This window comes from Papio anubis, chromosome 6 (assembly GCF_008728515.1).
Source record: "Papio anubis isolate 15944 chromosome 6, Panubis1.0, whole genome shotgun sequence".
Classification (NCBI taxonomy): Eukaryota; Metazoa; Chordata; class Mammalia; order Primates; family Cercopithecidae; genus Papio; species Papio anubis.
The window spans coordinates 153,263,148-153,277,414 of NC_044981.1; the positions used below are offsets into that span (position 1 = coordinate 153,263,148).

Below are 14,267 nucleotides of genomic sequence, written 5' to 3' on the forward strand. Positions count from 1 at the left end.
TGTTCTCGCATGGTAGCGAATCAGTCACACAAGATCTGATGGTTTTATGAAGCGAAACCCCTTTCACTTGGCTCTTATTCCCTCTCTTGCTGCCACCATGTAAGAAGTGCCTTTCTGGCCAGGCGTGGTGGGTCACGCCTGTAATTCCAGCACTTTGGGAGGCCAAGGTGTGCGGATCACAAGGTCAGGAGATCAAGACCATGCTGGCTAACACAGTGAAACCCCGTCTCTACTAAAAATACAAAAAATGAGCTGGGTGTGGTGGCAGGCACCTGTAGTCCCAGCTACTCGGGAGGCTGAGGCAGGAGAATGGCATGAACCCGGAAGGCAGAGCCTGCAGTGAGCCGAGATCACGCTGGTGCACTCCAGCCTGTGCGACAGAGCGAGACTCCATCTCAAAAAAAAAAAAAAAAAAAAAAGGGCCTTTCTCCTTCATCAATGGTTGTGGGGCCTCCCTAGCCATGTGGGACTTAAGTTCATTAAACCTTTCTTTTATAAATTGCCCAGTCTCACGCATGTCTTTATCAGTAGTGTGAAAACAGACTAATACATGGGGCATCTTTCAGTACTGAATAATCATAAAAAGTGGACATTTAAAAAAATTAAGATATACGCCACTACTTTCTTTGGGTGGTTCTAGGGCCACGATCTTATGCTCAATCCCCCTCCTCCTTGCCAGTTATTTTACAGAGATGAATAAGGAACCTAATAAAGAATGTAAGACAGCAAAATACAAATCCAGCATCACTACAAGAAAAACAACTCAAGATACACATCCTTTGAAAAGACTATCCAAAGATTATAAATGGTAGCATGTTTAGATTTTAATCTCCACATTGTCAGTATTTACATAGTTAAAAGTTTGATTGGCAAGCCAGGATCACAGTTGCAAAAAATATTCAATGGTTCCATATTATCAGGCTTCATCTTCGTCGATATCATTTTTAACTGCTTGCTTTATATAAATCAGATTTTGTACTGATGGAAACTCACCATTCCCAAACTCTTAGGCTTTTATCATCAGATGTGCTCACAAATCTCCTATTCTCATCCACAAAAACGATGGTGTTGACAGCTCCCAAATGCCGATCATATTCCTGCACAATTTCTCCACTTCGGATGTCCCACTGTATATCAGGCAAGAAAAAAGGTAAAGACAGAAGTCGAGTGGATTTATGAAAGACCATAATTCTGGAAAGTGGAGAAAGAGAAGATCTTCAACATGATGTTTTTATAAATGTAAATTTTTCTAAGAATGGTGCATCAGCCGTCCCTAAAAGTAGCAAACATTAAATGAGTAATATTAGCTTATTAACTTATTCCATCCCCTTATACAACATAAAGCTTAGGAGTCTTAACAAAATACTGTGAAAAACTTACTTGCACAATCTTCTTATCAGACATCCCAGCCACAAAGAGATTTTGCTTATCTTCATCAGGATTGAATTTGACACAATAAGGTACTTTTCGGTTTGTAAATCTTGATATACACTGTCCTAAAACCAAAGACTCAAATTAAATAGGTAAAATAAATTTGACCACTTAAAGATGACTGTGAGATTAACATCTAGAGGTCACCAGCTTAATAAATTTTGAAGAAGGGCTGCCTGCTTGCTCTTTACTGTAAACTACATTTGTTCTTTTTCACAGATTTTTAATGATTAAAAATAATTTTTTCAAAAGTAAATCTGCACTACCAATTGTAGAATAAATAAATTATAACTTCATTCATATAATGAAATAGTGCAAGCAATAAAAAAGATCAAACTATTGGTATAAGCCATGAGGGACTCTCAGACATTATGCTGGAGCTAGAAACAAAAGAGAAAAAATGGTATGATTTCATATATAAGAAGTTTAAGAAGAGGAAAAATGAATCTGTGATGACAGAAGTGGTTACCATGGTTACTGGGAGTGGGCACAGACTGGAAAAGGGCATAAGAAACCTTTACTGAGTGCTGGAAATATTCTATATCTTGATCTTGGTGGTAGACAACTGCATAGGTATGTTTACAAAAAAAAAAAAATCACTGAATATTTAGGCACTTCATACATTTTACTGTATGTATATTTTATCTTGATTTTTAAAAGAACCTGCAAAATGGTAGTCTCTCAGCCTTGGCCACACGGTACAATCATCTAGTCTATACACTGTACCAATTACGTAAATACCTCTGAAGGTGGGACTCAGGCATCAGTAACATTAAAGCTCTTCGGATGATTATAATATGTGGCCAGAACTGAGAACCACTGCTAAAGTGCTGAAGAACATGGGCTTTGGCATCAGAGAGAGCTTCATTTGAAACCAAGTCTGCCACTTACTAGCTGTGTGACCCTGAAAAAGTTAGCTCTTTAAGCCTCAGTTTCCGTATCTATAATCTAATAATAGTACTTACCTCATAGGGATAAATTAAGATTGAAGGAGATACTGAATATCAATGCTTAGCAATTATGCCTATTAGATGACGTTTAATAAATATTAACTATTATCATTACCCTTCAAATACAGTAAGGGTAATGATAATAAGACAATAAGATAATAAGATGATTTTTCTAATTACATAAAATTATACTAGCCACAACACATTAATGTGAATCAATTAATAAGCAGCAATTAGTATGGCTGTGAATATATAAAACCAACTGGCCTGTGAAAGTTTAGACCTACATTTTAATCAATTTGTGCAAACACATTTAATTTTGTTCATTAGACATTTATTGCACTTCTGTTATATGCAATGCACAGTGCGAGATGATGTAGGGGAACAGAAAGATCAATTAGATGGCCTATACAAGATTTTGACTTTGCTTATCTCTCAATATGTTTGCTTGATAAACTCTATCTGGTGGAAACAAGTTTCACAGTAAAAGAGTTACTTATGCTCAGTTTCAACTCTACAAATGTATTCTGTGATATTTGCTGACAGTGAATGGTAAGAGAATCAGCAGTTATAGAAGGTGCCATTTGGCCACAGAAGACTACTCACACCATTTCATATATAAACGATAACTTGTAAGATGAATATGTATTAGCATAAGTGAACTCTTACCTGTCTCAGTGTCCCAGAGCTTAAGATACCTGTCATAGGCTGCGCTGAGGAACTGTGTTCCTGCAGTATTGAAGCAAATATCCCTAACAGCCTTACTGTGACCTAAAGGTGGAGTCAACAGAAACAGCAATGAGGTGAAGCATCATATCTTCTCTTAAAACATAAACACCATAAAGAGACACAGCACTAAGCAGTGGTTCTCAGCTGTGAGTCAAGATCACTGGAATGCCACTGCCTGATTTACTGACTTAGAATATGTTATGTGTGGGCTTCAGAATGTGGGCGTTTTTTTTCCTCTTGAAGAAGCTCCTCAGGTGATTCTGATGCATAACATCTTGGTTAAGAACCAAGAGAAAAGGTTTAACTTTTCTTTTAAGTCTGTCATAGCAATTTCTTAATATGCAGTACATACAAGTGACGACTAGCTAGCCAAGAATTTATGAATGTAAAAGACCAATTATTGCCAGTGAAAGAAATGGCTGCTGGAATTTTGGAGGTTCACTCTCAGACTGTTCACCAGGCTGCAAGTGAAAACAAAGTGACCTAAACCTAAAGCTCAGGAAACTGTAGCCCTTGTTCAATAATTGCATATTTCTGTGATCATATTACCAAATTTCATAGAAACTGATTCAGAATGTAGGAGACTTTCCAAAAACTATTATTAGCTTGCACTGGTTTTTTATTTTTGAGACAGGGTCTCACTCTGTTGCCCCGCCTGGAGTGCAGTGGCTAGATCTCAGCTAACTGTAAACTCAACCTCTCTGGCTCAAGCGATCCACCCACCTCAACTTCTCGAGTAGCTGGAATTACAGGTGCGCATCACCACGCCTGGCTAATTTCTGTATTTCCTGTAGAGACAGGGTTTTGCCACGTTGCCCAGGCTAGCTTCTATTGTTTTAAGATGATGTTTTGACAATACACTAATTTTAAGGTGCTGATTACACTTTACTTAAAAATGAATATTGCCAGACCACTCAACTCTTAAAAGTTACAGGGAAAAATAAAATGTGGCTAAACAAAAGCAAAAATGTTCCACCCCACCATGACCAAGACACATACAATTGTGCAAAATGAGCACGGCACAAATTGTTAACCACATGCAGCAGCTCTAAACCATCACCTCCAGTGAACTCGCATCAGGAGGTATGTGTCATGGCAATTAGCCATCCTTTTCTACAGCTGGAGTCCCAGTCAGAGCTGCTATCATCTCCCTCAGGAGGAAAATTTCAGTTTTCCACAGAAAAATGGTCTGTCAGTACAGGGGAGACAAATGCAGACCAAATCCACTCTATCTGACGGAGACATTTTGTTCCCCTGTACGCAGCTAAGAGCCCTCCGCAAGTCTTCCTTTAGGCTGCGGTGTCATCTTAGGCAGAATTAATTTGTACAGGGAGGCCCTAAAATCATAAAGCACTGCCGAACAGACTCCCACTTTAATCTAAAAACAGAGCCACTAAGAGTCACACCGTTTCAATGTGGTACAGTTAAATCTGGAAAGAGTAACTAGCCTTCACATGAAATTTGACAAAGACAATAAACCTTTCTCTACCAAAAAGGCTAGCTTGTCACAAAGCTGTCCTCCCTTTGGCCTTCTTTCTTTCTTCAAGGAGTTCTCTCAATCTCATCCTTTTTTTATGCTTTAGCTGCCAATTCTCAGTCTCTCTTCAAAGCTCAACATTTGGCTATTTAATTGCTTACTAGACATTTTCACCTCAATATCCCAAAGGCAGCTCAAATTTGGTGTATCTAAAACCTCACCATCATCTTATGTTCCTTCGTGGTGAATGGCACATCATTCATCCAGTCTTATGGGAGTCACCCTAGATTCCTGTCTCACTGTGATCATTCACATGCCATGACTAAATCTCACTGACTTTAACTCTAATATGTCTTCTCTCTCTGCTGCTTTGGTTCAGACTCTCATCATCTCTAAACCAGACCTATGAAATAACTGTGTAATTCATTTCCCTTCCTCCAGGCTTGCCCTACCAAATCATCCTGCGTATTGCCATTTGATCTTCGTAAACTTCAAATCATGTTGCTTTCCGGAAAGAGCTCTTTAATGGTTCCCCAATGCCCTCACAACAGAGGCTAAACTCTTTATTAATGGCACAGGAGGTCTTCCACGCTCTGGTCCCTCTCTTGCTACTTTTCTCTGCTTTTCATTCTCACCATCCCCCATACTCTGACAATCCTGAAATGTATGTGGATCCCCTCAGCAGCACACTGCCTCACACTACTTTTGTTTTGCATCTGCTGCTCTTGCTTCCTAGTTCTCTTTCTTTGTCTAACTGGGGACACTGACTCCTCCTTCCAGATTCAGCTCAAGTCTATGAAGACTTCACTTCCTATCAGTGTAGTAAAATTACTGTCAATGATGTTATCTTACTTTAAAAATTCTTCCCAGATTTATGTTGGAGAGAAAAGAAGCATTACCAATAAATGTTCTCAGACAGCGCCGGTCTCCATAAACCTCCCATAGCTGGGGGAGAAAAAAAACAACACATAGAAATATTACATTTAATAAAGGTCTTTCAATCACACCAGCCCTATGCTGGTTACGTGTGTGCATATCTGTGTGTGTAAACACACAGCTTCAATCATTAAATATTAAACACTGAATATCATTAAATATTGCTTGGTGCTGCCAGTTTGTGTTATATTATTTGGAACACACACACACACACACACACACACACACACACACACAGTCACACACACTCAAAACTAAAGAGTTTTAAAGATGTTTACATCAAAATATCAAGAAACTTAACTATAGATGGAGTTAATTCAAGTGAGTTTTCATTTTCATATTGCTCTTTTCTGTTTCATACATTTTCTAGGACGAAAAGTTTCTACTTTTGTAGCACTACAAACGACTTTTAAAGGAATTAAGTATTATTAAAACCGCCATGTATACCAACTTTTAAAGGAATTGTGTTATTAAAACCGCCACGTATATATTTGATACTGAAAGGCTTTTTTGTTTAGTTTTCTGAGGTAACAAGTATTACAGAAGCTATAAGAAAATGATGATCTAGACTAAAATAAAAGGTTCATAATTCTCAGCACATCTAAGGTAGATTAATACAATAGCTTCAAGGCTAGCTTTATTCTTGACTGCCTTGAATCCAATCCTCAACAATGTTACTAGTACTCTAAAATAGAAAGCATTTCCTTGCCACCAGTGCCAATATGACACAGTCTCAGTTACTGTAGCATACTAGGAAAGGACCTCTGAGACCTGGTTTCTTGCCCACGACTGCAATCATTCCTTGTCTCTTAGATGTTACGCTCCAGCAAGCACAAAACTGTTATTTTCAGCACACACTATGCTGATTCATTCTCTTCACTCTTTTCAAGCAAACTCTACTCCTGTTTCCTTATCCTTTACTTATTTAACCTTCTTACTAAGGTATGCTTCCTCTTTGAAACCAGCATATCTTGTGCTTACCTCTATAATGATCATTTATATCATAATAAAATGATCATCCTAAGGGGAGGGACAGTGCCTTTATAAGCTTTTACTTTCAGTCCCTTCCACATAATAGAATGTTTATAGAAGTCAACTAAATTGAATTCTATGCTTTTTTGGTTGGTCAAAGAAAAGACCAACATCTCAATTAACATGGCTTGTACCAAGTAAAAGTAAAATGGGGGTTTTTACTCCCAAATGTTGGCCTGTCATTTTAAGCTATTAGAGACAAATGCCTAAATGGTTACTCTTATCAAAAGAAGTGGCCTTTTTCATTGTTAATATCCATGAATTATTTACAAATGATAAAATTTTAATGACTCAACTTTTGAAGCCCCAAGAGCTCTATAGCGTTGGTATTTATTGAACCATCATAATGGTCCAGACAAAGAGAAGACACAAAACCGGTAAGAACTATCCTTTCAGATTTAAAAATTTTTTCAAGACATTCTGCATATTCAGGTTGAGATGCATTGGCAACCGAGTTTTTTCTACCACACATTCTACAACTGAACAGAAGCTAAAGATGGAGCTTCCCAAGACTAGAAAAGGTGAAAGAAGGGGCTGGGAGCAGTCCTGTTACTTGGTATCTACTAGTATTTAGAAGAAAATGGATGAATTACATTTTCTACTTTCTAAAAATTGGATTTCTATCATATGTCCTCTCTATTTCATAAGGTTTGGAGAAACAAATAAACTACTACATGTACAAAATCTCTATAATGATTAGTGATTAAATATTTATATGTCCAAAGCCAACATGATTGGATTACATTCTCATCAGTTTTCTAGGCTTAAAAAGCGGCCTAGCCACTGCAGGTGCCTGTAGTTCCAGCTATTTGGGAGGCTGAGGCAGGAGAATGGCGTGAACCCAGTAGGTGGAGCTTGCAGTGAATTAAGATCATGCCACTGCACTCCAGCCTGGGCGACACAGCAAGACTCCATCTTAAAAAAAAAAAGGCGGGGGGAGCCTAGCTAATTGGACCACAGAGCCATATGGAATTTATGTTTGGAAGTAGTTCATAAATTGCTGCATTTACAGGATCTAAGAGAAAATAATTAGCTTCTAATTGCCTAACAAACCCAAATTTTTTTATAATTAACCAAACAGATTTAAACAAAGAACTAGCTTTGCAGCACTCCTACTCTGTTACTGAAAACTCACCTTAATTTTACAGTCCATGGAACAAGACAGCAATAAATGGCCAGAGAGAGGAAACAATCTGACTGCACTGACGCCCTATAAAAAGGTATTACAGTTATCAACCAGAAGCATTCAAAAGATCAGCTCAAATGAAGCATCAAGAAAAGACAGTATATATTAAGCAGCCTAATTTGCTATTTTTCATTCCAAAAATCACACCCCAGAATAACTTTCATTAGCATTCCAAGAGCAGACCTTATTGACACCAAGCTTTTGAAGATTTTTTTTTCTAACCTTTAATATTGCGTTCCTCACCCAATGGAATCCTGAGTCAATCAAATTGCTACTGCCCCCACTTCTCTTCCTTTTTTTACTTAGTCCCTTTGCTCTTTGCAAAGAGTTGGAAATTACAAGTTGGAATGGTGCATATGACAAAGAATATCAACATCAAAAATTTTCAGGTACCTTATCTCTGCATTAGTTTAAAAATTACCATAGTTTATAAACCAGGGCGCATCTAATCTCTGAAGTGTGATAACCACAGAGCTAAAGCAAAATTACTGAAACTAAGCAGGAGACTTGGTGCTAGTACCAGCCCATTACTCACTGATTTGGTGCCCAAAAGGAAGAAGATTGTAGCAGGAGCTTGTGGGGAAAGGCCTGGCTACAAGGATGCAGGACACTAAATCATGAACGCTATATCATGGCCAATTCAGATGGCTTGAAGACTGATTAGTCACCTGTGATGGATGTGTGGGCACCTCCAAAGCCTAACCCAGAATTATATTCAATTTGACTTCCCTGCACCTTTACCATAAACACTAAATGTTCTACATCAACAGCTAAAACTGTATGTTGGCTTCATTATAATAGCATCACAGCAAACAGAAACAACCAACTTGCTTACCTTCGTGTGTCCAGACCACACATGAATTTGTTTTTTGGGAAGATAACACTTCTCAGGTGGCATAGTTGACCGTAGATTAACACCAACATCCTGAGGTATGTGAAGATAGGACCTGCCTTGATAGTCATACATTTCTTTAACTGAAACAAAAAGGCAAAGAAAATCAATAAACAAATACAACTCATAGTCATGAAACCTATATTTTTAAAATCACATTTTTTTCACAGGGATATCTTCCATATTAAGGTTCAGGTAATAACACTCCAATGATGTAAAGATCAAGAGTCAGCTAAGATATAAGTGCTTAAAATAACTGCTATCATTTACAACTAGAGGTAGTATTTCGAAATTCCTAAATACCCAGAGATTATAGAACTTTAGATAAGATCTATACTTCTTTTCATCACTTACACATCTTAGTAATCTATAAAGACTTCACTGTGGCATAATTAGAGCAAGGGAAGATAATACTTGGGCCTTGTGAGTCACTGGTAAAGAAGCAGAAGTAAAACAGGTTAAGAAGGAAGTTAAAACAAAACAAAATATATCAACTATCCTTTTCCCCTGCTTTCCTCTTTTATGCCCTTCCAGTTCCCTTTCATTTATCTTTTCCTGCTTTCATCACAAATTTTACAATAAGGTCACCTGTGAGAATTAAATGACATACTGTATATAAAGCAATTAGCAACATGCCTGGCACAGAGTAAGTACTCAATAAATGTTATTATATTATTGTTATTATAGTTTTGAGCACCATAGTACTGAATAGACTCCTTGGAGATAAAACTGAAGCTTGAAGAATGAAATATGGCTTCATCAAACCTAAATATCTGATGTAATATAACATTAGAATAAGCAACACTGTAAGCACTAAGTTATTCTTTACAGTTTTAGATAATCACTATGTAAGTTCCTAAAATATAACTAATTATTAACTAACAGGTACATTCTAGAATACTTATGATTTATTTTGGTGAATATGCATTTCCTTCTACAAGTCAAAATAAGTATGAGAGCCTTAATCTCCATCTTTTCACATGAAAATCCAAGTTTATTCTGAGTATAGCTGAATAACGGTTATGAACTGTGTGGATACCTGAGTATTTGGCTTCATTAAAAACAGTTAAAATGACTGGGGCACTATTAATACACCAAAAGAGTCAACTTTATCTTACGAAAGAATAGACTGTGGACTATTCAAGTTTCTTCTTTATCTACCATTTAATAAAATTCATTAACACTTGGAAAAAAATTATCTGTGGCTATGATTAATCATGCTATTTTTTCTCCTTTATCAGTGTACAGAAGTCTGCTGTAATTTCCTTGGGATACAAATTGTCTAACATAATTATACTCAACATAATGATTTTATGACAGCTGATAGTAAGGGTAATGATACTGTATGAACAGCTAACAGAGTAAATATGAAGGTTTTTCATAAAAATGAAGATGTATAAAAATATGTTACCATGTAAGATTGTCTTCTCCTCCCCAGGTTTCTCTTCTTCCTGCTTTCCTTTTTTCTGCCTCTTTGCTGTGATTTCATCCAATTCTTTTTGTTCTTCCTAAGAAAATTAAGGAGTGAAATTTAAAGTGAATGTTCTAGAACCTCATTATACCTAAAGTTGGTGCTATAAATTATTTATAATGAGGTCTACATATCTGGTCCAAGTATGTTCCCAGGATAACAAGCTCAACACTTTTTTTTTTTTTTTTCTGAGACTGGCTCATGAAGACAGTGAGATTAGGAGGTGAGGAAGGGAATGGCAGAGCATTTACTTTACAAACTTTATAGTAGTTTTAAATATACACATAGAGATAAAATTTGTTTAAAATTTTAAATAAATTCATAAATCAATAAAACTTCTAATCAATTCTAGTGTCATAGAAGGCTGATTTTGTAGTTACTATCTGAATGTCTAGTATCAGAAGAACAGCTACCATGGCAGCCTAATAGCAATATCAAGGAAATCTTTATGAAAATTGTTCAATATTGTAATTCAATAAAAAAGCATGAGAGAAAACAAATCAGCAAAAAAGGTAAATAAAAATATTTCAAAGAAATATAAATTTTATTGTATATTTTCAATCAACTAAAGGCAGAAAAATTTTGATGAGTCATTTGGTTCTCTAAGGAAATCTCAAGTTTATTAATGTAGATATCCTTCATAGAGATACAGCATATACCTGAACTGACAATTAAAAACATCAAAGCTTACTTCTGAAGGTTTGGCTACATCTTTTTCATCCACATATTTTGCCCATGGTCCCAAGAAACCATCAATATTGGATGCATCATTTTCTTTAAACTTTTTCCTCTTTTCTGTTTTCTTCTGACCAGTTTCAAATACAGTTAAACCTATGGTAACCAAAAAAAAAAAAAAAAAGAGAGAGAGAGAGATATGTACATTTTCTAAAGAAATATGAACATATGTTTAATTTTGTTTTATATGGTTAAAGAAAGATGATTGTTCAAGTGACCACAGAGTCATTAAAAAACAAACAAGCTACATGAATCTACCACATACGCTGACTCATGCTACACAAAAAGGGATTCAACCTTCTGGGCAAAGATACTTAAAACTAATTCAATATTCTGCAAATTCTAATAGTGTATACTTGAAGAAGAGACCCAAATATGTGTTCCTACAATGGCACACAAGCCTTTTATCGAACCAAAAAGCCGTGTCAGTGGATTTGTATGACTTTCTGGAAAAAACTCAGGAACTCATTATGGCTAAATAATGCTAAAGTGACCTTTGGAAGCAAGAATAAACTATAATTTATCATTTTAAAACTAAAACTAAATTACAGTAAGTACTTAATAACTTATCTTCACTTCTCTTGTAATGCAAAAATGTAAATCAAACACGGTTTCACCAGAAGTGGTACTTCTTCCAAGTGACTTCAGTCTCAACTTCACCTCTAGTATCATTAACGTTAACAGTAAAAGAAAAGGAGAAGGAGGCTGTTTCTGGTTGAGATTTTGATTTGATTAATAGGAGGTGGCATACTGTGTATAGTCATTAACCTGGAAAAAGAAAGGTTTGTGGAATCATAGTCACAAGTTAACTAAGAATCTAGCTACCTTTAGGTGGGACTTACAGAGGTCTAGCTTAAAGAAGAAATGTCTGCCTATAGTAATTCAGACTATGTTTTATAGCAAAAGCCTGTTAAAATTCTATTTTAACAATAATCTAGCTCATGTACAGAGAGCAGCCTGATCACATAGGGTCTATAGCTACTAAGCAGAAGTGTCCCATGCAACCAGCAAATTACTTTTTTAACTGCATTTTATGGATACTACTCTAATGGACTGATGAGCCTTGTGACAAGTTAGCGTTTAGCGTATGATGTTTGGTCTTATTGTAAGTACAAAATGAATATGAATACAAACATACATTAAAACACATATTCAAATTCAGCCTTCAAAGCTACTCTTCAAAGACAATCTTCACAGACTTACCAAATAAAGTATTTCTACTCTGTTAAAATGAAGCTTGACATAAATGTTGAGAAGTCAATTGCCAAAATTATCTATACATTAGTTATAATTTATTGAGTGATTTCTACAGGGTTGGCATGGTGCCAAGTATTCAAAATAACTCAAAGATATATGTACCATTATTTTTTCTACAAGGTTACACAACTAGTAAGTGGCAAAAGCAAGCTCTAAACTGTAACATTTCTGAACTATATTGCTCTAAACTGTGTTGCTCCATTGTTTCAACTTAAAAAAAAAACAAAAAAACCAAGTGCTAAATACTATTTTTTACTGTCTAATTAAAGTCACTCTGCAAGACACTAATTATAGATGTGTACATATTTGATATTAAATGTTTCAAATAAATTACCTTGATTTTTTTCAGCTTCTTCTACAGAACCAATATATTTAGCAGACACTTGATGATTATCTAATGAAGGGTCTAATGCATAACCTGAAAGGAAAAAAGTGAAAATTATTAACTCCATTTTGCTGTTTAAATTCATTTTATTATTATAATACAAATATACACATTTCACATTTTCTTTCCCAGATGTCAAAAATGATCTCTTTAACTCAGGACCAATCAGGACCAATCATTCTGCCCTGAGCTATATTGCTTCCTTTTTTTTTTTTTTTTTTAGAGATGGGGTTTCACCATGTTGGCCAGGCTGGTCTTGAACTCCCGACCTCAAATGATCCACCGCCTCCGCCTGCCAAAGTGCTGGGATTACAGGCGTGAGCCACTGCTTTCGGCCCCTGAGCTATATTTCTATTTAGAACCCAAAGCTATATTTTTATATTTAGAACCATAATATATTTCTTACAGGATGAATTTTGCACACTGACATTACATTACTAAGAGCCTCTCTGGCCAAGACATCAAACTTTAGTTTTAAATATTCTAAGAGCTTGAAAATACATGTACATGATGCATTTGGAAATCCAGAAACCATTTTCCTTTTCTTCTTGGTAATGGATATTGCAGGCAGGGCTAAGTTTATCAAATTATATAAATTATTAAATAATAGAAAAGGGTAAGAAGATTACATAAAATCTAGCTATTATTTTGAAAATACCATTCGCAGTAAGGACAGTCTTCCTTCCCAATCTTAATATATTTCTATTTCATCAATCATTCCTTATATTTCCTGAAGAGAAGGAAGGAAGGATATCTACCAACATATGAATGCACTTCTTAAATTAATTATAGAGTATGTAGCTACATACAAATGTGGTCCTCCGTGGTCTATGGGAATTTAAGGAAAGAAAGTCTACCTAAATGAGCTTAACTCAGTTTTTTTTCTCAAGTGGGTGTGCTAGCACAATAAATGTTTGGTAACATTAGTCTGGTATGCTCACAAGAGTGCTAGATCACTGATCAGTTTATGGCCTACAACTCGTGTGTACAATAACAGAATACATAAAAAAGTACTAAGCCCATTTTTTTTAAAGGGTACATCCTAGTAGATAGACTTATTATTTTCATTTTTCATCCAAAGTAGTCCCAGCTACTTGGGAGGCTGAGGCAGGAGAATGGTGTGAACCCAGGAGGTGGAGCTTGCAGTGAGCTGAGATCGCACCACTGCACTCCAGCCTGGGCGACAAAGTGAGGCTCTATCTCAAAAAAAAAAAAAAAAAAAAGAATATAGGGAACTTCTTTTGGGGAACAAGAAAAAGATTCATCATGAAACATGCTCTTTAAACAAGCTAAGGACATAAGTGCTCAACTCACTCTCATGATATGCTAGAACAGAACCAACCACCTAGCTATTAGCTGATTTGCACATAGATTTTTTTTTCAGCATTAAAATATGTTCTCAGCCAGAGGAGAGAGCTTGGTGGCAGAAAATCAGCTTTGGAGTAGAATCTCTGAAATCACAGGTTCAAATCCCATGAGTTATTTTATCTTTAATCTCTTTGATGTACAGAATAGTGTTCTGTACATAACTATTTCCAAAAAATGAGACTTTTATAAGCTCATACCAAGTTAAAAGTTCCCATTTCAATAATAAAAAACATATCCGGCTAGAATGTAAATTTCTACTTTGAAAGGAGACTTAACATCTACATAAATGGCATTTCGTGATGTGTCCGGAGGGGTGAAGGAGTAGACAGAGAGGGAAGAGGTATCCCTGGTCCTTGTCTCTGTGTAAGTACCATTCCCCAACTCATCTGGCCATAGTCTTGTAACTCAGAAAAATAAG

The 14,267-nt window shown here is 36.0% G+C and overlaps 1 protein-coding gene across 1 annotated transcript in view; it reads right to left on the reverse strand.

Moving 5' to 3' along the window:
• Window positions 1-14,267, reverse strand: part of CDC40 (cell division cycle 40) — a 49,869-nt gene that overhangs the window by 11,291 nt on the left and 24,311 nt on the right. Inside the window, exons 4-12 of the mRNA XM_003898316.5 lie at window positions 12,431-12,514; window positions 10,796-10,935; window positions 10,045-10,141; window positions 8,577-8,716; window positions 7,691-7,765; window positions 5,487-5,532; window positions 3,051-3,152; window positions 1,381-1,496; window positions 994-1,127 (exon numbers count right to left, since the gene is read on the reverse strand). Coding sequence (XP_003898365.2) covers window positions 994-1,127; window positions 1,381-1,496; window positions 3,051-3,152; window positions 5,487-5,532; window positions 7,691-7,765; window positions 8,577-8,716; window positions 10,045-10,141; window positions 10,796-10,935; window positions 12,431-12,514 — 934 coding nt within the window. The remainder of the gene's footprint in view (window positions 1-993; window positions 1,128-1,380; window positions 1,497-3,050; window positions 3,153-5,486; window positions 5,533-7,690; window positions 7,766-8,576; window positions 8,717-10,044; window positions 10,142-10,795; window positions 10,936-12,430; window positions 12,515-14,267) is intronic.